General features: G+C 39.4%; 1 protein-coding gene across 1 annotated transcript; it reads left to right on the forward strand.

Moving 5' to 3' along the window:
* Positions 1-21,720, forward strand: MYBBP1A (MYB binding protein 1a). The gene is made up of 27 exons (XM_053454940.1): positions 1-227; positions 811-906; positions 1,323-1,406; positions 2,113-2,187; positions 2,938-3,045; positions 3,416-3,606; positions 3,979-4,146; positions 5,123-5,240; positions 5,595-5,884; positions 6,007-6,117; positions 6,221-6,346; positions 6,572-6,778; positions 7,139-7,247; positions 7,864-7,957; positions 9,318-9,469; positions 10,384-10,467; positions 11,317-11,475; positions 11,591-11,755; positions 13,051-13,211; positions 13,597-13,731; positions 14,210-14,282; positions 15,939-16,061; positions 17,092-17,160; positions 18,452-18,565; positions 19,216-19,317; positions 20,216-20,346; positions 21,368-21,720. Exons 1-27 carry the CDS (start codon positions 12-14, stop codon positions 21,669-21,671), a joined length of 3,765 nt encoding a protein of 1,254 aa, XP_053310915.1. The 5' UTR covers positions 1-11; the 3' UTR covers positions 21,672-21,720.
* Positions 21,721-26,775: the final 5,055 nt, after the last annotated feature.

The raw sequence follows: 26,775 nt of genomic DNA on the forward strand, positions 1-26,775 counted from the left end.
CACGTGTGTCCATGAGCAGCATGGCCGAGGACGGCAGCTCGTGTATGGATACCGAAGAGCAGACCGTGGAAGCGGCACCGAAGCCAACGCCGTCCGCAGGTGTTCGCGGGGTCCTGCAGCAAAACCGAGAGTTCCTTGACTTCTTCTGGGATATAGCTAAGCCGGATCAGGGAGTGAGACTTGCAGCTACTGAAAACCTCATCAAGTACCTGAAGTCCAGTGAGAAGGTGGGCGATCAAAAAGTGGATGAGCAAGAACAGTTTATTGCGCTGCCTTTTAATGATGAGCAGTAATGAATCTGTGTTGGTCGTTCCATCAGCACCCGGAATGTATATGCTTCTTAGGGTTTGCTGCCCATTCTGTATGTTTCGTGTAGTTATTAATGATTGCTGCGCCGCATGTAGCTGAAGGCCACACTTACAAGCTGCATATTTAAATGCCCAGGCTGCTGGATCTAGGCTTGCATAGGATCCGTTTTCCATTGTAATGCTGGACCATATAGCGGTACCACCTGTGGCTTCCATGTGTTTTGTCTGTAATGCCAGAGGGCTGAGCGAATGTTGCAATTCCATGTAACTCTAAAAGGCTAGAGTAACAATTCTTAGATCTGTTGCAGGTCAATCTTATCTTTGTAGCCCTGTGCGACACATATTACACCTGTACTTAGCCCCTGGTAAATAACGTGTGTGTGTGCGTGCCAATAATGTGTAAAAGCCTTCAGGTTATGTCTATGCCATCAGAGCTTTAGTAAACTTAACGTAATAAGGAACGGATCCGGTTACTGTTAACGTTATTTTTCTGTCTCCGTAGGAAGATGAGCTGCACTACGCTCTTAAACGCCTTGTTGAAGGACTGGCTGCGACGCGTGAAGCAGCGCGTCCAGGATTCAGCTTGGCCCTAGCACAGGTTTGTTTACTTTATCCAATTTTATTCTTGTAACAAACAGACCATGGGCTATAGACAATATCGTGGAATATTTCTCTTATTCAATGCCTTTAAGAATAATAAAAAAACATTTTTTCAGAGTGAACATATCCCTTACGTGCTTGAATCGGGTCACTGTATTAATCTCTACCCCTCTGCTCAGTAGCTGTTTCAGGTAGCCACAACTGTTAAAAATACACCACAGGGTTACCAGTCAACACTCTAGAGGCCAGAAACCAATTAGTTAAGCCATCGGATCAGAACTTTTCTCCTTACATTTATAGTAATGACATCAGCATTCTAAATTAAACCGCAAGAGATTTGGATACTTTGCTATATTAGGAAAGGGGCTTATCTTGATATTTCATGTTGCCATTTGGTATGCTGTTTTATTTCAGGTTCTGCAGAACTTTGAAGACATCACACTATTCTCAGTATTAGAACAAATCCGCCTGAAGCACAACCCTGCAAACATTAAAAAGGTAAGTGATCATCTCTATAGCATCCTTAGTTTGTGTTACAAAACGACTTGTAAGTGATGGGGATCCTGATAAACATACTAGAAGGCCTATAGATCGTTCCGTGATGAATCAAATCTGACAGCAGAGTTTGCTGCGTGTAACCCAGCAGGAGAGTTGTAGTTTCAACTGGCTGATTATGCTTCGCTTTATGAAGGGACAACATCATTGAGGTTTTGCACCAACGATTTCTTGGGTTGCCCATTATTATTAATAATAATATATTTTATTTATATAGCACCAACAATTTATGCAGCGCTTAATACAAGACATACATTCAAGTAGGTATAACAAGACGAGAATTGACAGACTAAGACAAACCGATACATTGGGTAGAGAGAGCCCTGCTCGCAAGCTTACAATATTATAAAGCATGTTCAGACCGGTGAGATCATGACCGTTCACTTCACTAATCGAACTATGTGTTACTTCTATGTGTTACTTTGTAATGCATAGAGAATTATGAGAGTTTAAACTGCAATTCTCTGGCAACTCATGCTTTAGTGGATAAACCCCAGGGAATTTGTGAACTGCTCTTTACCAAATTACTTTTTTTTTTCTGGATGTTATTGGGGCTACTTGCTGCTGTCATGCAAAAAAATCCCTTTATCTAGTCTGAATTCATATATTTAAGCGTCAAATCTTTTTTTTTTTTTTCTTCCTCTTTCAGAAATTGGTGAGAAATGCCTGCTTTGGCAGCTTCTTTGGTGTCCTTGCACTATTCCAGTCCGGTCGTCTTGTCAAGGTAAGAATAAGGCTATACAATGCACCCACCACTTATTTTCTGTTTTGTACCCAATTATTCTAACTTGGCTGCTGTTGTGTTTTCAACATATATCCCACACATACAAGCTCCCATGTTAGTATTAGAGCATACAAAATATTCATCGAAAATTCAGATGTATTTAAGTTGTTTTTTGTGTGTGTACAAAACCTGTTTTAGTAAATGTTATTCTGTGTGTCTTCCCCCCCCCCTCCTCGTTTTATATACCCGCACAAATTCTATATTTTGGGAGGGGGGGGGCAAGTAAGGCGTTCTTTTGAAACCATATTCATATATGGAAAATATATATAAATTTAATGAAAAAAAATACTAAACTGGGGGACACAGTGAAGCACTGTTTTCTTATAGTTCTGTCTATATTCCAATTCACAAATGCTGACGAGGTGAGGCAGGGTGCAAAGGGTTACAAGTGTGACCTGTCTGCCGTGACCCGTACATTTGATACTCTGTAGAAGCGATCGCATGCATGTATATACGGGGATGTGCTGTAGATCGACCTGGAACGGTCATGTAGGACCATTTTGGTTATGGTGATGTACCAGATATGTCTTTGGTTGCAAGGGGGTTAAAGCTTATATCTGGAACTTGATTTTATGTTTACATTTTCTGTGTGATGCACTTATAGGCTATAGATACATGTCCATATTGTGGTCTGTAAGAACATAGACAATTGTGTTAGCTTTACTATTTAACTGTAACATTTAATTGCAGGATCCAACAGTGCTTCTACATTGTGTGCAGCTCTTGCAGAGCCTGGCTCAGTATAAAGAACATCTCAAAGAGCTACCAACAAAGACCTTGGTGGATATCCTAACAGAGGTTCGTTTCCACCTAATGTTTGCCTATGGACCGTCGCTGCAATTGGTTGGCAGTGATATATATATATGTATGTGTATGTAGATATGTGTATATATATTTCTTTCGTAGTTTAGTACACTTGATGTTTCTATGAATTTCCACATACTATTTAATCATAGCTACCAGCTATTACCAGTATAATTCGCTAATATTAGCATTGGTGTTGCAGGACAAGCTCACAGGTACATCATATATGTTTGTACTAATAAACATTGAACATTTGTACTAATAAAATTGAATATTATAAGTAGGGTCTTAATGTATAAATTGTTTTTCGTTCATTACTTTGTCTGAATGTGAACCTAAAAGTGTTTAACCAACTCTGTGCCAGGTCCCAGAGTCGACGTTCGAGGAAGTGTTGTTCAAGGTGCTCCGTACAGACCTGGCGTGCGCTTTCAACACACCAGAACAACTCCATCTACTGCTTGTGGGGATGCAAATGTTTCCTGGGGTTCTTAAACCAGCCAAACTGAAGAAACTTCTGGGCTCATCCAGAATAACTACAGAGGAAAATATTCCCAAGTGAGATATGACCTTAACAAATGTTCCCCTTTCAAATGTTTTTCACTGCATGTTTCAAAACAAGGACAAAAACACAATCGTTATATCAGAGCATCTACATTGATGGCAACGTTCAAAAAAAAAAAAAAAAAGTGCCCCCTTTACACAGTCATTTTGTATATTAGGGTATCCGTATTCATATCTTGGGTATGCGCTTAAGTTATGCAACTTGGTTTCTACTGGAAATGCTTATACTTTGTCTTGAATACAAAGTGTGTTGATAATTCCCTTTTGATACAATACATTATAATGTGTTCTAGATATATTCGAATTTTGAGGTTTGTAAATAAAAGAAGCTTAAAAATAACTTGCCCCTTATTACCTTGTCTTCAGGTTGGTGGATCTTTTAAAAACAGCTGCAAGGTCTGTTAAGAAAGAACAGTGCCTGCCAGGGGTGGCAATGGATCTGATGCGGATGGCGTTTAAGGAGGAGGCTTTTGAATTGTTCTGGAAAGAAGCGGTGGAGAATGGCTTGCTCAAGGACCAGTCCGGGCCATGCAAGTATGTTTCTTAATGGGTCCGAGCGACATCTGTCTCGTGGACATTATGCAACCAAGTAAAATGTGATTCTGTAAATGGAATTGGTAGTTTAATGAATTCAAAAAATACTCAATGCATTGACTGTCATCTTGTGCTTGCTCTCTGGAATATTGCTGTTGCTGTGCGTAAGCGTAAACAAGCACAGATGATGCCTATGCAGTTTTGTAGCATCTGTTCCATAATGTTCTGTATCTCTCGCAATATATTTTGAGCTATATTATTTAGAATTTGTTCTATTATGTCTTCTTATGTTGATCCCCAGTACGCGAAACATTAACATCTCTGACCTGTCGCATTAAAACCTAGATAGCACTGCTAATGTTTAACGGTAGATGTCATGTTTCATTTTTGTTTCATAGCAAAACTTTAAAAGCCCTTTGCCTTCCCCAAGGGGATCATAGGGTTGTTTCTGTTGAAAGCCTTGTGCTTTGCATGTGTCCACATCCTTGTCTGTCTAGCAAACAGTAGTGCATAATTACACTTTGTTAGTGATGTATTGACCTGCGCCTGGGCAGGTGCATGAGGTTCTCAGCGCATGCGCCCTCTGTATAGCAGGGGTCTCGTCAAGCGGGGAACCTAGCACGAGAGGTGAAGTCTATGCTGGCTGAGTCTCCCGACCTTCTTTGTTGACTGCTTCTGTGTTCCTGCAGCTTTGTTTCTCTTGTCTCTTCTTGTTCTGTCTTCTTGCTTTGTCATGAGAGCCACTGCAGAAATTACTTGGACACCCCAGCAATCTGCATTAGCAGAAGCACATACAACCGGTTGATGTTCCATAGTAAGACTTACAATTGTCAATCTTATGGAAGCTAATTTTCAAGCTTACGTATTACATGCGTTGATGTGATTTGAAGAGTAGAACAGTATTTGTTGGTGTGGTATTTTGAGCGTAGGGTTCTGTAGCCTGAATTATGTCTAACCTGCCTTCTTGTTTTCCTAGTTACATGTGCTACAGGTTGCTTGGTGCTTCTCTTCCTCATCTGGATGCAGAGCAGCTGCAGATGGTCCTCAGAAGTGAAGTCATGCTACTCTACGGATCTCATGTTGTTTCCACTCAGGTATTATCTTAGATTAAGTGTCTGTGAGCGCAAATTGCTCAATGTCCTGTTTAGTATGGGAAACCATGCTTTCACCACAATGTGATCAAGGGGGCAAATAGCTTTAACCAGTTTCAATTGACCTTAGAAAATAGTGTGCAACTTTCAAAGTAAATTCTGTCAGACTAACTGATCGGAAACAGCCAGTCCGCAAATGTGGAATTTTTGAACTTTAAGGTTCCGTTAAAAAGATTAAAACACATTTTTAAGTTCAGTTTTTATTAGTGAGCGAACATGATATAATGTCAGGTTTCTCAGAGATGTTGATCGGATCTATCTATCTATCTATATATAATTATAACTTTTATTCTTTAGCCTTCTGACAGGTTCAAGTTTGCACCCGAGATGGAAACCTATGTAGATGCGTTCCTGAAAGAGTGCCAGGATCCCGAGAAACAGTCAGCAGTGTTAATTGGTTTCACATTACTCACCAACCAAGGATACCCGGTGATTCCCAGCACGTGGAATGTGATCAAACATCTGAAGCCCCCTGCTCTTCAAACATATATTGATTGGCTGAAGAACATGTTCACTCAGCCCGATCTGAAGGCCTGTTTGGATTTTAGCACCAAACGGCAGAAGGAGAACCAGGAGCAGCAGAAATCGTAAGTCTCCGCAGATCGCCCTAAATACTTAGTTTTGTTTACTACAATACAATGAATCTTCTTTGAATTTTAATATTGAGAGAGCTGATGGTTTCAACCGTTATTCCGGCATTGTTTTTCAGAACTGACCACTACGTGTTTCGTTTGAGAAAATGGATTATCCCACGGCTTACTAGCATTGTAGACAATGCCTTGGTGAAACGGACTGAGGAGCAGGTGATGGATATTGCAAGGTATGTAAGAAATGTTTTAAGCCTTTGCTATGATCTGTTACTGGGTTCTGTATTTTCACTAGAAGTAGTATATGATTGTGTTCTTTTGTGTTTTTATTATCAGGTTTGTTTTGTTTCATGCATTCTTTAATGCTAAGAAGCCTGTGTCGGATATTTCGGAAACAAAGCCAACTTTGACCGTGCCTTTAGACGATAAAATACAAGCATTGGTGTCAGACGCCTTTTTCAGGTAAAACATTTGTTGTTGGAAGCTAAAATGATGACTGAGCCCGTACAACAATTCACCTGCAGAATGATGCTCTACAAGCATTACTATGCTGACCGAGACATCGATTGAAATGTTCATTTGGTGTTTTCCATATCTTTTTAAGTTGCATATTAAAAATAATTATATATGTTAAATATTCCTCAGTGGACTTTTGCAAAGAGATCTATTTTTTTCCCTTTTCCACAGTTTATTGTTTAACTTGAACTGCATGGCTGTAATCGGAGACAGTGATGCAGCCAACGCTGCGAGGCAGAAACACTTGGTGGGAATCACTGCAGACGGCGTTCTATGGATTGAATGCATGGTGCGCTATGCGAACACCCTGTTGTCACGTGGAAAGGTGGTGACTGCGGTGACACCATTCACTAAAGATCAGAAGGAAGCTTGGGATCGGTAAGACATTGATTTTTTTTTTTTGTTTATCCGTGTTTATAATTGCTTTGTTGTAAACAAATGTTTTTTTAACCTACAGTATATGTGCTGCTATCTCAGTTAGTTATGTAGTTAGGAGTAGTGGAGGTCAAAGTGATGTCAACATAACGATCAATGCACCATTTCCTTAGTTGCCATGGTGACAGGCCACTTTCCCCCAGAAATACTATTTTTTTCATTTTATGTCACAGTAAAAGTGTGCCTTTTGCAATTCCTCCCAAAATTTGTTTCACAAAAAAAATTAAAAAAAAGTAATGTTTTTCCATACAATTGTGGCAAACTCCATCAAATGAATTAAAAATATACTCATTTCACTTCTAGAATGCTGCAGTATGTGGACGATCTGAAGAAGAAAATAAAAGATGATACGAGTATGCAGACGTCGGCTTACCAGCAGTTAATGCTGCTGGTAGGAATACACCTGTTTAAGGTAAATTGATATACACCACCTTGCTCACGAGGTGATATTTATTAGGGGAGATTTTGACCAGGAGGAGAAAAGATTGCATGCTTAACCACATTGTGACCACGGTGTCAAACACTGGTCCTTTGAGACCATGAGCACATAAAATATCCTCTGTCCCATCACTCCCTACTCCTGCGCGACGAGTCTGGCTGCTGGTTCCATTTATTATTATTATTATACTTTATTTATAAAGCGCCGACAGTTTCCGCAGCGCTGAATTAAGGAGGTCTGCCTCACAACCAAATCAGAACTGCCAGAAGACTTCCATTTCAGGCAATTCCTGCTATATTCAATTTATTCACATAACAAACCCATTGCTTATAAGCATTGGAATTGCCCGTGGATCTCATTCTCTCCCTGCCACAAACAGCTGGTGAAGCATGGAGAGGCAGATTAAGTGTTTCAACATAAAAAGGAATACAAGTAGCGTCTTTTATATTGGGAAAGTGTCTGTTTCTATATCTTCGTACTTGGTTCAACCAATTTTTGTTGACCTTTTTATGTTCAGAAGCCAGTGTTGCATTTAATTGATGTTCTGCTACATGTGAAATGCTAAACTTTAACACTGTCCTTCTTTTAGACACCAGACGAAAGTATAGATCTCTTGAATGATATTCAGTGTTGCTTAAATAAGGCCCAGAACAAGAAACCCAAGAAATTAAAGAATAAAGAAGGTATGTTTCTGTGTGAAAATTCAGCCCACTTGTATATAATCATGCTTAATGTTTTTAACACCGCTTTTACAGCTTATTTGTGTAAAATACATATTTAGCCAACGGATAACACAAAAATAAATGTACACTACCATTCAAATGTTTGGGGTCATTTAGCTTTTTTTCTCATGATCAATTAGCCTTTTAACCTTAACCTTAAACTTGGGTTAGCGAACACAAAGTGCCATTGGAACACAGGAGTGATGATTGCTGATAAGAGGGCCTCTGTACACCTATAAAGATTAAAATCAGATTAAAATCATTAAAATCATCTGCTTCCAGCAGTTATTGATGTTATTTTAATGGGAAAAAAGCTTGCTTTTCTTTCAAAACAATGACATTTTTAACCTTTAAATGGCAGTGTATATCTACATAAAGGTGCTGCTGCATGTTGTACGATTCACTTGGTAATCAGTGCTGATTTACTACAAATGTAGTGTGGTCAGTTATAATGCATACAATTTACCACTTTTTTAAGAGTCCTGAAATGGGGGGGTGTACTATACCCAAGAACACATTTATTGAACTGTCCAGCGTATTAACCCTGCCATTGCCAGTGACCTCCCCCTGCTGCACCATTGCTCCATGTGGCATTGAAGGAATTAACACTTGTGTCTCTGGTCCCCACCTTGTCAACCATGTGCTCCTATTGAGCACCAGCATTTAAGGATATTGTAATGGTGGTGATAATAATAAAAAATATCTTCAAAAGCGCTGACCTAGAAGTCAAAGGTGCTTTGCTATCTGATTAATAACTCTTTAGGTCATTGATCAGTCTCACCGATCATCGACCGGTGACCTAATCTACTGGGTGCTTTATTATACACAAGTACTTAATTTTGTCCTACCCACTAGATTTTGTTACGCTATACCTGCATAGTATACGCACATGTGTATTATACCTCAAATTTTGTAGTAAATAAAGATTTTACTGATGCATATCCCCTAATTATTATTACAGTGCAATCAGACACAAATATTTGTGTATAGGAAAGACTTTGTGTATAGGAAAGACAGCTAAGTTGATTAAGGCAAGTTCCGACAGTAGAGTTTCAGTGTAACATCAATACAACTCTCACAAAGAGGTGCAAAATATATTTGTGTGATTAAAAAATATTAAGGTACAGCTGCATAATAGTGAATGGTCTTGAATCGTGAATGAATATTTGTTGTTCATTCAGGGGGGAAAAAGGATAGTTATTGCTAACTCCCCATTTACTGAAAACACCCATATAGTTGGTATTCTATGTCACAGAAAGTTGAAGTACTTGGTTGTATGAATGATTCTTTATATACTCAAGGTGTCTTTCACCTTTTACAGATGAACAAGAACCTGAATGGGTAGAGGTGATGGTGGAAATTCTCCTGTCTCTCTTCTCACAACCAAGCAGACTTTTCCGACTGGTCGCAAAAAACGTTTTTAAGAAGATTTGCCCGTATGTGACAAAGAATGCCTTACAGCTGATATTAGATGTAAGTGGGATATGTTGTTTGGTCTCCTCTCCCTACTTTCACAGTTAGTAAGAAATCAACTTGGCAGGTCCCAACAGCCAACTGATTTATTTATGATCCTGCATTTTTATTTAGGCCATCAAAGAAGCCACAGTGTTTGTATCTGTCCCATGTGTTCTGCATTATATTTCCTTTTTGGTTTGGATTCTTGCATTTATGTGTAGGAAACACTAAGACACTACTTTGCAGTGCGTTTTGACTTACCAACCCTTGTGAGCATCTATTGCTTAATTGCTTCATTCGCCTCATTGATTAAAATCTGTTCTGCACTAGAGAGAAACAGCCTTTTTTGTTGATGGGTTTGGTGAACAAAGCCATGCCCAACTTTTATTCCAATTCTAAGGCTAAGTAAATCATTTTTCATATCATGCCTTATTATTAAGAGAATTGCTGTGAATAATGTTCCTGGGGGGAAAGCTGATATTTTTACTTGGCAACCAGTTGCCTGAAAACAAGATTACAAAAGTTCTTTAAGATGACCATATGGATAACCAGGTCAAATTCCCGCTAGGACTCATTGTACGGCCCTGAATAATCTGGTGAAGCATGTGAATTAAAGGTACTTTGGCCCTTTACAGAAGCTGACTGTTGGACAATGTAGTGCGTATGCTTATGGTATTGTTTTTTTGACTAACTAAAGTAGCCTGAACAACAATCTTCTGTGTGCCATTGCATCCATGTATAAAAAGTAGAATACCAGCACAGGTATTGTTCTGGCAGAAATAAATTACGGAACCTGTATAGAGTATGCCTTTGCGCAGTCCCTTGGCTAATCGATGGTTGCTTTTAAACTTCTAGCCAGGTGATTTGTCTGTGGAGTCGAAAAGGAAAAATTGCATACCCCATGTTCTCAGCTTTAATATTCTACTGTTCAGGTTCTTGATTCAGAAGAAGATAACGAGGAAGGTGCGGTCGTGGTTACTGATGAAAAGGAGAATAAGAAATCGCTGGATGACCAGGTGAATTTATTTTTCCTCCCTTTTACCGCTGCCGCCTGTGCCCGGAAGTGTCTTGACCTCCGGGTGCCACGTGGTTGGTGTCGGGGAGGGAGCAGAGCAGTTATTCTGTCTGGGGAAAGTGGGAAGCATCAACTCATTGGTAATCAAAAAAAATATTTACTGCTTGACAAATAGAGGTTGGTAAGATTGCACTCCAGCTGCTGCAATATGTTTTCCTGATTCATATACTACACACTTTTCCCATCACTGATCTCTGTTGTCTTATCTGTGAATTACATTTTACTACTTATGAGACTTAACATCTATGTATATGTAGATCTCTTTTGTGGTTTGGATTTCAGCTCCACATTTAGGTCACTTGTGTGGCTGCACATCGTTCATGAGCTAAACAAGAGACAACCATCACTAGCGCCTGTGACTCTTTACTATTGGACTGCCTGTCTGTAGGTGTTGCCAGTTGAATTCTTGTGTGTCTGCCTTTTGAGTGTTGTGCTTACTTGTTTGTGTGTGCCTGTGAGTTGACATGTTTTCATGCACACAGTAAGATACATACACACACATAATCTAACAATTTTACACACACTAACATATTTATTTACACTTATACATGCACAGCCTACCTTTGTGGGGTCAGGAGGGTGTAGGCCAGTGCCAGCTCTTCTGCTCCCTCAAGACCTGGTGCTCACTTCCCAATGACCAAGCAAGGTGGCCCAGCCCAATGACTGCTAGCTTGGCATCACTGAAAGTCCTTATTAGGTTCTTGATCGGTATAAATGTATACAACAAAATACCTGGAACCACTTTATGTCAATTCTATTCTTTCGGAATCCTGATTTTCTTGCTACCCAGGAGGATGATGACAAGAGCAGCTCAGATGAGGACAGTGAAGATGAGGCGTCTGGGGAGGAAGGAAAAGATACTGATAATGAAGAGGACAATGTCACTGAAGATGTTAATGAAGCTTTCCGTAAACAGCTGATGAATGTGTTGCAGACTGGCAAAGCCCTGGTCAGTGTGTGCTAATGTATCAATATGCAAACATACTTACTTTACAAACATACTTTTTTTTTTGGTGTAACTTTCTAAAAATGCCCTGGAATTTATATTATAATCAATATTATAGGAGACGGAGGAAAGTGACGAGGACTTGGATGACGAGGCAATGATGGCTTTGGATGAAAATCTGTCAGCTCTGTTTGCTGAGCAGAAGCAGCGGATCCAAGCCAAGAAGGATGAGAAGGCTAAAATTCGCAAGGAGAAGATACTACGCAAAGATTTCAAAACAAAGGTCTCTATGAATCACATATACCTTTTAATATCACCCCGTATTGATATTTTCAACTCAATACATCTTAGCGTGTTACTATAAAAATATAAAACCTTTTCCTTACAGCAGATGTGCTGAGGGTTAAGACAATGAGGGATTTCAAACTTGTGGGATAGGAACAACTCTATGCTGAAGAGAATACCAAACTGATGTTTCAAGAAGCCAAAGTTTTGGGTTTTTTCCCCCCTAGGAAGTTTAATAAATGGCAGCGGTTTACTTTTTGGGGTAACGGTCGCAGATGCAGGGGTAGTACCTGACGGTGGCAGAGTTGTGGGCATGAAAGGGTTAAAGGAAAAACCAGCCCTCTGGCTAACTTGTTGCTCTTCCTGCAGGACCCAGACCCTAACAAAGACCTTTTCATCCTGCGACCCCAAAAGTCCTCTTTAATGTTTTACAAATACTACCTAAGGAGTCTTTGGTAATCCCGTTAACTACTTAAATTATAGAAAAACCCAATTTGGTTAAAAACGTATAATGTCCAAATAAGAAAAATTGTAACCCCCGACTATCCTCGAAAGCTGTAAAATGTAAATTTAATATGCGGAAAAAAATGCTCATATATATTATGTATTGCTGCAGTACGAGACTTAATCTGAGAGACTTGCTGTTAACTGCTTGGGATGGCTACAAGTTGATCCTGGACATCCTACATGGATCCCAGACTCTTGGCCTCGCTTACAGTCTCCATGCGGTTAAGAGTTGCTTGATGGGTGCATTTGTCTTTCATCAACCCCTACTACATTATCTCCTGCAGCTTGCTGGTGTGTTACCACAGCTACAGTAGAAATATATTCCAGCCCCAATCATTCCCCATACACAAAGGTTAACAAGGTGAGAGTCCTTCTACCCTGTGTCTCCAGGGTTTACAGTTGAGGGTTCCTTATACCCAAACATTTCTAGGGTTAAATCCACCTTTGCTGCACGACATCATTTGGCTAAATCATCTTTCTCCATAAACGTTAGGAACTGGCTGTAGGGGATGTGTCCTGCTTAAGCCAGGTGCTAATTTCTTATTGAAAACCAGTCTTTGATTTCTAGATGTTTGTGGCATAGGAGATTGTTTCATGGTGACCATGGAGCATTTAAAGGTCTTTTTTTGGTGAAAAGTGTAAATATTGTGCAATACCCGTGGGATATTTTACTATCCCTTTTCTATTGCTAATCAGTGATCTGCACAAGATGTTTGGAACATAATCATATAATTAACATAACCACATGACCTGAACCCCTTTTATGATGGTGTATATTGTACACAGGTGCTGGACCTCATCGAAGTGTTTATTAAGAAGCAGCCTCAGAGTCCACTGGTGTTCAGTATCATTGAGCCACTGATTTCCGTGATACAGCAAAGCATGAACTCTACAACATCCACCCAGCAGGAGCAGGATTATCTCCGGAAAACAGCAGACATCTTCATGTATGTATCTAGAGACTTTTTTTCACTTTTTATCAGTTAGAGATTGTTTATATGTAGAGACAACCTTTCAGAAAGGAGAGTATTGACAAAATCCAATGAGCTTTCAGCCAAAGCTAGTTCAAAGCAAAACATGAAAAATATATATGATTTGATGTAGAATTCAATTATTGATAGTTCAAAAAAAAAATTTTTGAATAAGAATTTATTTTAACCTAATGTGGAAAGGTTGAGAAACTAACAGTATTTCTTACTTCAACTTTGGTTATTCAAATAAGCGGAGTTCATTCTGTCTGATTTTACAAATGTTAGATCTTTGAGTCTTTTTATTGTGTATGTTGGTACTTGAATTCTGTGTGTTTAATACTTTCTCTACCGTCTATGATAGGAATGACATAATGAAAGCCAAAAGATATTGCAAAAATGTGTCTGAGTTAAAAGAAGACTTGCATGCGATGATGGAGAGGTTGGTGACTGGTGCTTGTAAGCAGAATGATTCCTCGGTAGCTTTGTACTACTTCAGGTGAGATTTTTAACAGTTTCCATTTTGCTTTATGACCCATGAAACCTAGACATGGCCATACTACATTAATCTCGTGTGTATATATATATATATATATATATAAATCTTTCATATGTATGCGATATGTATCATAGTGGACCAGCATGTATGTAGATAAAATGTAGAGTCGCATAAACCACAGAGCTCCCGTCAGCTTTATTCGGATAAACATTTCCATTCCCGGCTGTCTGAGGTTTGCCTTTCATTGTTCATAACTAATGCATTCAAATGACATGTTTAATTTCACATGGAAGTAACTATTTAATTGAAAAGAAAATGTCTCTGTGGCCAATTACTTGGTCTGTCGTTTCTCAGTGATCCTGTTTGTAGTAGGCAGCAAGATGCAAAATATTATACAGCTGTGTTTCTTAATGTTGTATGAAATAATTGTTTCAATGTGCCACTTAAACTGTTTCTTTATGTCCCCCCTCCCATTTAGTGCATCGTTATACCTGATGAAAGTGTTAAAAAACAGTCCAACTGATCAATCCGAACAAGAAAAAACGACTAAGGTATGTGACAAGCTTTAAGTATGTAGAACGCGTATCACTGGCATTAAGCCAAGTTACATGAATGCTGGGTAGCTATTCGAACCTTAGAGCCCAGACCCTTAGCAAAGGAGGTGGATAGTGAACTAGTGACCTGCTGTATTAGAAGTACTTACCTGAAGCCCTTGCTATGTTCTCCATGTTCTTCGTGAATTCAACAACTTCTGTCCCAGGCACTACCGTTTTGCCTTGCCTCAGCCACACGTGTCTTAACACTGCTGTAACTTCTGAGGCTTTGTAAAGTAGTGTCTGAGAATCTTCTACAAGCTCATATTCAGGTAGCAACAGGACTTCAAGACTTGGGATGTATTCTAAACTCGGAGAAATCCTGTCTTCAAGCTTTCAGCACAGCTTTGTTTCTGTATTTAAGAATATACACCTGCCTATAGAAGACATTTCTTCCAGATGGAAGGACTCATTCAGTGGCTATCGTGAGGATCAAGTCACCCCAGATAGGAGTGACCGATCTGATCATCAGCAGTTTGTCCTACTGCAGAATGTAACTGAGAGCAGCTGACCTGGAAGCAACTTAGAATTCCAGTTCAGTGTGACTTGGTCCTCACAAACCTGTTGGGACTGAAGACTCAAGCATTAACCTCTTCAATGCCACACTCACATGATCAAAGAGGTTAATGCTGCACAACCTCTGTCATGGAGTGATCAAGTAGCTAGCGTATCAAGTTTGTACTCGGGTACAAAAAAAAGGGGGGGGTAGAATTTTTTGTTATAGCCATGATTTTACAGTATGCATCGGAGAAAGTGCAGTCTCAGATTGAGAATTAATGACATCAGTGAGATATGTTCTGTTCCACAAAAGACGTCTCCAAGCTTTCATACAGAATTTCATGTGGTTTGACTTTGAAGTCTTCCTGTTTCTTTTTTTGGTGGGGGGTTTCTCAGTCTCAAGGTCTTGTACAGAAGCAGCGACTGTTTTTGTGGATTACATTTGTATGACGCAGTCTGGAAGAGTCTGCACGCGTTCAATCGACCCTTTTGATTTTACGTTCTTTGGCCTAAGGACTCTAAGATCATCAGAGTTCTACAGTCTCTAGTTTCATGATTCCTATCACTTTGCTATATCTTCTTCATGCTTGCGGTAATGATATGGAAAAATTCTCAGGAAAGAATTGTATATAATCCTAAATGAGATGTTCTGTCTGCAGCATATAAATAATTCTCAAAACACCTCCTTATCTGTTTTCAGCTACTGCATAGTTTGTGTTATTATTGGTGTCTTGGTCAGCAAATTAGGAAACTATTGTTAATGGGTTTTAGATTTATTTTTCTTTTCCCCGTGGGAATGTCCAAGGGTTCTCCTGACTTGGACCTCCTTGTTCGCTGTGCCCAGGGGGATACCAACAGTCACTGATAAGGACCATGAAGGCCAAAACGTATGGGGTTGTTGGCACCTTTATGGAGCGGAAATTTCATGTGCTGAGATTCTAGACTACTCTTGTGTTTGGCTTTAGTCTGATATGCAGATGGAGCTTTTGCCTCTAATGGCCCAAGTGAGTCAAAATGTGAGACTTTCCTGAGCAGGGATTAATGTAAGCACTGCTGTGTGTGGAGTTAAAAAGCATATACCTAGAAGGCTCAAATTTTGATCGTATTTCTTTCTAGGATGGATGTCTAGATGTCCCAAGAGTGACGCTGCTCTATAAGGAGGCATTGAAGAGCTTTATGACTAAACGAAAGAGTCCCCTTACTGGATCAATGTTTGCTGAATTCTTTGAACGGTTTCCGGTAAGTATATGTTGGGTACATATAGCACAGCACATTCCCACAAATCTGACTTCAATTTTAGTGTCAGACATGTTTAATGCATTACTGATTCCCAAATGTCGAAAGGGTTAAAGGTGCTGTCCCATTTAGATAAAACAATTAGGTACTCTGCTATATTAAGAGAAACCTGTCCTATCACTTGTTCCTCCATACGATTTAAGATCACTCTCAACCTCCTAATAGATGTTAAGAGTAGGGCCCTGTTGTGTCTCTGTGCCAATAAGTTTGTGTGTATGTTGTCAACCCCCTGGTTGTAACAAAAGTTGACACTCAATGTTCCTTATTTTGTCTACATAGGATTATTACATTTAATGTGCATATGGCAGCATCATCTCTGTGCTGTTTTAAAGTCCCGTAACTGTAGCCTGCTTAGAATTAAACATTACCAAGACAATATGAGCACCATTCCACATTATTATTTCCAGGCATGGCTTTTACATTTGGTAATAGATGTGGTTCTTCTTGCCCTATCTGGTTAACCATGGTGAGGGGTGAGGGTTGGGGGTATTTATAGTCACTGTACAGTAGCTTGAAATAAACACATTTTATGGTGAACCCAAAAAGCCGTGGAGTCTTCTGTGAAAGTCGCTGCGGTCCCCATTCCATTTAGAGTTGGATGGTTACATGTTCTGTACAACCAATTATTTTTTTTGGGGGGCAAAAATGGCTTATTGTAAAACTGTCTCAAGGACGGAGGGCAAAATTCCAGTAACGTTGACTTTAGGCCGTGACACTGGTTATCAATCAATTTATATTCTGCAGTGCGTTTTACTTTGAAGGTCAGTGAACGTTTTGCTGTTAGTTTAGCCTTAAATTATTCATGCCACTTGGTATAACAGGGTAATTAGTAACAGTCTTATGGTGTTTATTCACTATCCTTCCAATGTAGGTATAATGTAAGGTGTGTCTACCTTAGTGTGTTTATTGATATGTGAAGATAGACCTGTCTTTCTTATTCACTAGTTTATTATTGTATATTTTATCTTTGCAGTTTATGTGCGACTCGTTGCTGGATATCATCTTGAAATCTGTTACAGAGGCAGCCAGGCAACACCAACAAGTGAGTGTGGAGAGAACATTCACATTATCTGCTAACCCATCTCCAGTGCTTCGCAGAAGATCAGTCACAGTGTCCCTGTCGCTAAGTCTTTGTAGATACTGCTACATACACATTTAGCGTTAACAATTAGAGATGGATAGAGCTATATGGGTCTAGCCATAAACCACGGTCAATGGAAATATTTCAGCCCTGGTCACATTCCTCTTCTGCGGGAAGTGGTTAGTTGGCTCTCTATCAGGGCGTAGTTAGTTCTGTGCCATTTCTTGCCCTTTGTGAGTTTTTTTTATAGCATGTCATACTCTACAGCAATGGGCAAACGGGACATAGCAAGGAGTGCATAACAACAGTTTATACTTACAGAAACAAAAGGTCCTGCTCAAATGATTTCACAATCTGGAGTTCTAGTAATTTGCTTGTCTTTACTAGTCCCTTTATTGTACTGAAATAACGTGCACCTGTCATACTATGTAGACATATAAACTTTCACTGTCGTCAAAGCTTTTATATCTTGGGCTGCTTTTATATTATAAATTCCTTAAAGATTTTACTTATCATTTTAAAGTTCGCAGGCAGACCATATCTTTACAATTCCACAAATTAAAACATAAAAGTAATACAAAAATGACATTGCAGAATTTATCCATGTCTGCAGTACCAGGCTGCTAATAACTCGGGTCTATTATGGCTAACATTAGCCTTTACATTGCCAATTACAACATACATCTATCATACACATTCATACGTCGTGTGTGTGTGTATATATGTATATTATTCAAGAACCTGAGTTATCATTTTCCCATATACCATCCTCTAATAGTTTCCATGGATCCCATATTTTATTAAATTTATCAAGATTCTTATATTTATATAAAAAATAACCTTTTTCCATTGATACTGAATTTGTTTAGTAACTGTCTTCCAGCTGATTGAGCCTGCATTTCTCCAATGCCTTGCTATGCAGATCTTTGCAGCAAGGAAGATATGAACAATTTACAATCCTCTGGGTTAGCCAGAATTTCTCTAGTCCCAAATGAAATAGACTGTTTCAGTGTATTAATTAGAATTAATAATTTCAAATTTATTAAAGATAAAATATCCTACTACTTTACTAGATTTCAACATACCTGTATGCCATTCCTCTTAATGTTTATACCGAGCTAAATTGGCTAATTTACAAAAATGAAATATTTAATATAAAATTGGATACTTACTAGCAAACTTTGCAAACAATGATATGTTTGGGGGCTTTTTTCCCACATGGATTAAACATTTAATATCTTGTCTGTCTTAGGGGGAGGCATGTGCTCTTCTCCAGAAGGTCCTGCACAACGGTTCAGTAAGGCACGCCATGTCTCCGTCTCAGTGGCAAGGTTATGTTCAGGAAAGCATCAATCAAGTTATGAAGGTAAGCATCATTATGGATTTAAACACAGGCCATTTGAACTCAAAGCCAGTAGGAACAGTGAACAAAACCGACTTTATGGTGCTGTTTTAAATAGCTCTATAATATTGGACTTGTTGTGAATAAGTAAAGGATCGCACAAACATCCCATCGCACACCAGAGTGTTTGACAAGCCTGACGTTCATGATGTCTTGAGTATTGATGATGCAGTGTTAACAATATAATTGCATGACACTGAAAGAAGTGCTAAATCTGATACAGGATTAGGGCTTTCAAGGTCTGATGCCCACAATAGTGTGTTCCTATGTGTATCCTATTCATACAAAGTTGCTGGCCAGAAAAATTCTTTGAAATAACTCGTTCGTGTTCTGACTAAAGCTATGGTCTGTGGACTATTAGTTGTTTTTATCCTTATGCTTTCATAGATGTTGTTATGTTAGCGTCAGTAATAGTTCTGCATGCATATATCACGTTATCTTAAAATAATGGTTTAATATCTTTAGGAACACACACTGCACATTTTGTGCATATAAAAGTTGGGTACTCCTTGGTAAAACTTTTGATGCTTAAAGAAGAAAAGAGGGAGCGAATTGGCAAATGACTAACTTGATATTCTGGCAGTTTTCCTACTAAGTCTTTTTACTGTTTCCAGACTCTGCAAGGTATGAATGAAATTAAAGTGAAAGCTGACCAGGAAAAGCAGATTAAGTGCTTTGATTTGCTGAACCTCCTGATAAAAACTATAAAGAACCAGGTATGTGAACACAAAATTATAAAACAGATCTGTAACTAGTTTTTTTTTTTTATTTGTTTTTTTTTCTTCTTCATGCTGTCATCCTGTTAAGTTATTCATATTCTATGGTGGAAGCATTTGTGTCAACATTAAAAGAAGGAGCAAAGAGAAGAGAGATTAATTCCTGAAGTGAAGTACTCTGCTTTATTTGCTCCCATTATTCTGGTGATAGTGGGGGGTTTGAGAGTAGATGTATTTTATTTAAGGGAGATGGAATGTATACATACCGTATTCGCTCAATTATAAGACCCCCCCCCCGCACGCGCAATACACACACTTAATGCATCTTAATGAAAGGAAAAAAAAAGAAAAGTTCTCAATATAAGAAGACGCTATTGTGAGAAAAAAAACCTGCTGTTTTTGTTTTTTTTTGCTTTCAAATTCACACTCTGTCAATGTCTCCCTACCTTCTTCACCAATCGCATCCATGTTCCTGTCTCTTGGCTTTTCTTCTTCATCTGCTTTACCGGGTATGGGCTCAGTTATCCAGGTACTTCTGCAAAAGGCTGGAGCCTCTGCACGCTTCCTCTTCCCCAATCGGTGGAACAGAGGTAGAATCGCTGTACCCCTGGTGCACGCCGTACATCAGTCCTTTTGCAGAAGGACTCCAAAACACCAGAATATTTTGCAGACTGGTTCATGGAGAAAGATAAGCTTGAGTGACAAGATTAGTTGTGTGGCGGTGCCACAGCTCTGAGGTCTGAAAAAACGTGTACCTGAATTATAAGACAAGGTCTTTTTTTTTTGTTTTGGTTTTTTTTTTGTCTTTCTTTCTACATCTTTTCTGGGGGAAATTTGTCTTAAACACTGATTCATATACCGTATTTCCTTGTTTGAGTACATGTTGGATGTTTTACAGAATCTGGATATCAGCCTCACTGAGTTGTCTACATTCTTTGAATCAATGACCCAGCATGAAGGGTTTGGATTATCGACCTGCCAGAGACTGAAAGACATGTACTGGAATGTCATGAAGCTCCTAGGAGTTCCGTACGTACATTTATCATGCCGCTTCTATACTGGTATACAGTTGTGATCAAAAGTTTGCATACCCTTGGATAATTGGTAATATATGTACCATTTTTTTAAGAAAATGTGAGTGAGCAGGCAAAACACATCTTTTATTTCTTATGGGATTCGTATTCAACTGTAGGTTATAACAGAATGGCACAATCATAAAACAAAACATGGCAACAAAGAAAAAAAATGAAATGACCCAGACCCAGAGCTTTAAACTTTTCCTGCTGTAACCTCTGGAGGGTCAACTTGGCCTTGTGCTTAGGGTCATCATCGTGCTGGAAAGTCCAAGAGCGTCTCATGTGCAGCTTTCGTGTGAAAGTATGTATTTTCTGATCACATGCTGCATTCATCTTGCCATCGATTTTCACAATATTCCCTGTGCCTTTAGAGCTCACACCCCACTTAAGTGATAGAACAGTACTGACTGGCATTTCCAAGGCTTTGGATATCTTTTCATATCCTTTTCCATCTTTATAAAGTTTCATTACCTTGTTACGCAGGTCTTTTGACTCATTGACTATTTATAGACAGACACTAATTGCAATTTAAAAAGCCACAGGTGTGGGAAATTAACCTTTTAATTGCCATTTTAACCTGTGTGTGTCTCACCCTGTGTGTTTGCAATAAGGCCAACATCCAAAGGTATGTAAACTTTTGATCAGGGCCATTTGGGTGATATCTTTTATCATTAGGATTTAAAAAGGAGCCAAGTAACTATGTAATAATAAATGGTTTCAAATGATCACAAGCCTTAAATAAAATCCAGTTTTTTGCCTGATCAGTCATATTTTCAAAGTCAATGCCAACATTTCACATTTTCTGCCAGGGTATGCAAACTTTTGGGCACAACTGTACCATAAAAATCTCTTCTAAAGACTTAATTGTGGTCTTTGTGACCCATTTAACCTATTGTTAGACCTTTTAGTCTCCACATTTACAGGTCAAAGGAATACATGAATATTCACAAATTGTATTTTTATGCTTTTTACAGATATAGTAAACCACAGAAGAGGAAAAATATGGAAGAAATGCCCCAAAATAATAATCCTCCAAAGAAAAAGAAAGGGTTCTTACCAGAGACAAAAAAACGCAAGAACCGTAAGAAGACCCCCACGCAAGAGGAAAAGCCTAGTGCTCCAGCAGCCCCTGCAGAGAATGGAGATCGCCCTAAAAGGAAGAGAAAGAGAAATAAACGGAAGCCTGGACAGCAGCAGACCTCAGATGGTGCTACCCCAAGCATGAAACACAAATCTACCGAGAAAGCAAAAGGAGGCAAAGCAATAAAGAAAAAATAAGGACATGACAACCTTGCTTATATTCAATAGTGATATTTTTAGCCAGAAATTGTACAGTGTTCCATACATTGTGTGTTTTGGATTGTCTTTTAATGATTTCGGTTTTGTCCTCCATTGAGCGCCACAGAAATTGTTATAGTGAGAAGATGTTTCCTTCAAAACATCAGCAGGGATTTTTTTATCATACAGGACCCTGGTTCATTATATAGTCACTAAATTGTCCTGCATACAGAATACTGTTCTGAATACAGAATAATTCTGAGATGTTATTAGACATGCCATAAGTCTTTATTACAATCTGTAATATAAAATTAAATAAGTATTTGAAGTTTCTTTTCAAACCCTATTGCCACCTTTGTTAGTTTTTCTTTTCACTTAATCTCTGGTTTTAATTCCCAGAAACGTGTACATCCTATCTACTTGTGTAGTAGTTCAAAAGAGACACGCCATCACGTTAAAAGTTCCATTAGATCGGTTCTGCTTTGAGTCAAACCCGGAGAGTTCCCAGGTATGATTATAACAACCTGCCTAATATTGTGTAGGTCCCCCTTTTCCCTCCAAAATAGCCCTAACCCTGGCACCAAGACGTTAGCAGTCGATCCTTTAAGGCAGGGGTCCTCAAACTTTTTAAACAGGGGGCCAGTTCACGGTCCCTCAGACCGTTGGAGGGCCGGACTATAGTTAAAAAAAAAAAAAAAAAAAACTATGAACAAATACCTATGCACACATATACACCAATCCACACACACATACCAATCCACACACACATACCAATCCACACACACACACCAATCCACACACACATACACCAATCCACACACATACCAATGCACACATATACTAATCCACACACATATACTAATCCACACACATACCAATCCACACACATATACTAATCCACACACATACCAATCCACACACATATACTAATCCACACACATACCAATCCACACACATATACTAATCCACACACATATACCAATCCACACACATATACCAATCCACACACATATACCAATCCGCACACACACACCAATCCGCACACATACACCAATCCGCACACATACACCAATCCGCACACATACACCAATCCGCACACATACACCAATCCGCACACATACACCAATCCGCACACACATACCAATCCACACACGTACACCAATCCACTCTCACTGTATGCTTTCCTACCTTTCCTCTTTTCTCCTTACAGCTCCTTTTCCTGCTCTTCGCTCCTCTTCTTCAGTTCTTCTGTCTTCTTCCGAGGGCACGGAGTTCAGAGGGCACGGACAGCGGTGGGCGCGGCTTCAGTGTTGTGCGCCGGGATCTGACAACAAACCCCGGCGCACAACAGCTGTTGCCGCGCGGATCGCAAGGGAGCGGTATCGGAGGTCTTTAACAGACCTCTGGCTCCCTTGAGTGATTTTAAGCCGGGTTCAAGGGAAATCCTTGAACCTGCTTAAAATCACTCAAGGGAGCCGGTGGTCTGTTAAAGACCTCCGATACCGCTCCCTTGCGAGCCTGCTCCTCCAGCGGCGGACATTACTGTCCGTCTCTGGAGGGGTGCCGGCAAGTTGGCACCCCCCTGATGAGCGCCACCCGGTGCGGACCGCCCCCCGCTAGGTACGCTACTGCATCCTTGTGTTCCGAAAGCATCTTTCGGAACACATGGATGTCCTGAGGCAAAAACACCCGGCGGGCCGGGTAAATGCGGGCCGCATGTGGCCCGCGGGCCGTAGTTTGAGGACCCCTGCTTTAAGGCCTGTAAGTTGTGAGGTGGGGCTTCCATAGATCGGACTGGTTTATCCAGCACATCCCACAGATGCTCGATTTGAATTGAGATCCGGGGAATTTGGAGGCCAAGTCAACACCTTGAGTTTGTTGTTGTGTTCCTCAAACCATTCCTGAACCGTTTTTGCTTTGTGTGCTGAAAGAGGCCAATGCCATCAGGGAATACTGTGTCCATGTAAGGGTGTACATGATCTGCAACAATGCTTAGATAGGTGGTACTTGTCAAAGTAACATACATATGAATGGCAGGACCCAAGGTTTCCAAGCAGAACATTGCTCAAAGCATCACACTGCCTCTGCCAGCTTGGCTCCTTCCCATTCTGGTGCCATGTGTTCTCCAGATAAGTGACACATATGCACCCGGTCATCCACATGATGTAAAAGAAAATGTGATTCATCTGACCACACCGCCATCTTCCATAGCTCCGTGTCAAGTTCTTTCGCTTATGTGCGCGCTTTCGGCAATACTTACGTAGGCGCTTTCGGCAATCAACAGGGGTCAGCATGGTCACCCTGATAACAAATTGTGATGCACTGTGTCTTCTGACACCTTTCTCTCAAAATCAGCATTAACTTTTTCAGCAATTTGAGCTATAGTAGGTAGTCTGTTGGATTTGGCCACATGGGGCCAGCCTTGGCCGCCCCGCTTACCTTTTCCTGCTCATCACACATCAACTTTGAGGATGAAATGTTCACTTGCTGCATAATATATCCCACCCACAGAAAGGTGCCATGATAACAAGATTATCAGTGTTATTCACGTTACATGCCAGTGGTCATAATGTTATGGCTGATGTTATATTTCTGGAAAGTAGGCAAGCTTAGTCTTGCTAGTTCAACAATTCACATTTATTGCCATTTATTAGTGGGTGCGATAAAACATGGGTACATACACCTCACCTGTGTATAAAAGCAGCACAAGCTTCCCTAGTGTCCCATGACCTGGAAGAAAAATATATAAAAATGGAAAAATGAAAGTGTGCTAAAAATATGCTCAATAAAGAATTTGAATATCAGAAATGCTATCTGCAAAATATTAAAAAAAGATATATATTTATAAACTGGGAGTTTTTATGTTCTTGTTATGCAAGTGCTCAAAAATTGCCGAAATACATTATGCACTTTATTCTGTTTGTTTTTTTCTCCTTGTGAGGTTCTGATCCGCTGTGTTTTATTGCACCTGCTAATAAATGGCAATAAATGTGAATTGTTAAACTAGCAAGACTAACTCACTATTACTATTGCAAATTAAGTAAAAGCTGACCAGGAGAATCTCATTTAAGTGCTTTGGTGAAGTTCGTGGTAAGTACTTTAGAGGATCAGGTATGGTGAAATTATTGGGATCTATTTGGTTCTGATGTTGCCATCTTGGCCTTCTTTTCTGATACATATGCCCATTCAAGTGTAGACACATGGCTTCATTTACCAAACAGTCAGGGCCACGTGAAAAGTACACAGTTTGGTCTGGTTTTCAATTAACTTAGAAGGAAGAACAACCCCTAGAATACATGTTGGATGCTTTACAGAAATCTGCCTGATGTAGCCGTCTGCCTTGCTCCGGTCCCTGAAAGCACATGATGGATGTAGAGAAACAACCTGCTAGATACTGAGGCATGTACTAGAATATAATGAGCCTCATCTATTGTCTTATCAGAATTGTCAGTGACATAGTGGCTGACTATTTTGGTCGACTGGCTGTAAGTGATATCAGCAATTACTAAAGTAGCAGTAGCCAACAGGTAACACCCCATCTGTTGCTGGACCACAACTTCCATGTTACTTAGCAGTTAGAAAAGTTAGATTTTTTTGTAGCAACAATATTAAAAGTGATGTCAGTCATAACTAGTTTTGAATAATATCAGTTAACTTTAAGTCAAATAGTTTACAGAACATCATTTTCTGTTTACACAACACTTTTAACATTCTTTTCTGTTCTCCAAACGAAGGATTCCCGAGGCAGAGAAAAGAAAACGCGTAGACAAAGCTTTTCAGGGCCATGATCCACCAAATAAAAGGTTCTTACCAGACACATAAAAAATAAGAACAGCATGAAAACCACTGCAGAAGACGAAGACAGAATAAAAAGAGGAAGACGGCAAATACAGAAAGATACATATTATTAGGGACAATACCACTCCTGATTTAATTAAATGATGGTATTTGTACGGATAGATGTTTAGCATTCCAAACATTGCGTGCTTGGTGTTGTCAGTGTTTTTCCATCATTACTGACCATGGAAACTCCATACGGCAGAATGTTTACGCAACAATTGTATTATATCGACTGTGGGCTATGGAACCATTTATGTGTGTTCTAAAAATGGCACAATATCGGGGTGATGTGGTATGGCAGGGTTGGTCCAGTAACCTTTCATTAAAATGTGTAATGCTCAACTATTAAATAAATGCACACAAATATATGAATTGTATTAATCCTAAGAAACCCTTTTTTGGGTAAAAGAATTGAGCTAAAAATAGTTAACGTAACGCAGTCCCGCTCTCAGCCAGTAGGTGGCATGGTTTCAACACGGATGATGGATTGCAGCTCTTCCTTGAATATTGCAGGTGAATATCTCCCTCTCTGATAATTTATATGCACTGTGCAACATAACTGACCTACAGATTCATCCGGCTTCCCAAAATGGAGTGTATTTTTTTTTTTTTAAACAAGTTTCTTTGAAGTTTATTTCATTTCATTGTCCTGACCACACACTAACTCACAGATGTTTGCCATCTCAAACCCACAGGACAAGTATAGAATAAGTGGTGGAAAGAAAGTGTTTCTCCCTATAGCACAGTATGCCAGAGTGTATATTTATTGTACTGAAAATAAAAGAACACACAATGTCAAAGGCTTCAAGAACAGCAAATTAATTATTATTCTGGGGGGAAAAAAGAACCGCACAGGACGTTGCTTTAAATAGTTTATTTTGTATGCAATTTACATAAATGTATATATTTCGCTTTTTCTTTTATACTCTTGAGGTTTACACGTTCTCTAAAAAATAAAATAATGATTATTCTCCCCTGAAACAAATCAGGAACCTATTTGACTTCACTTCTTGTACGACAAGAAATCATCCACTCGTTATACATCACATAGTAAAAGTGATTATAGTAAGTGCTGGTGTAATTCTCTATATAAGGGCCACCATCACCTGGCAGGATCCAGTAGTAGCAAAAAAATATGTAATAAACACTTTAAACAAACAAAACATTCATTTTAGGCTGAGCCTATACATCTGAGAATAATAATTAATCAAAAACAGAAATCTTTTCTAACATATCAGTAATTCATTAGAGACATGAGCAGATT

This window comes from Spea bombifrons, chromosome 2 (assembly GCF_027358695.1).
Source record: "Spea bombifrons isolate aSpeBom1 chromosome 2, aSpeBom1.2.pri, whole genome shotgun sequence".
NCBI classification, from domain to species: Eukaryota; Metazoa; Chordata; class Amphibia; order Anura; family Pelobatidae; genus Spea; species Spea bombifrons.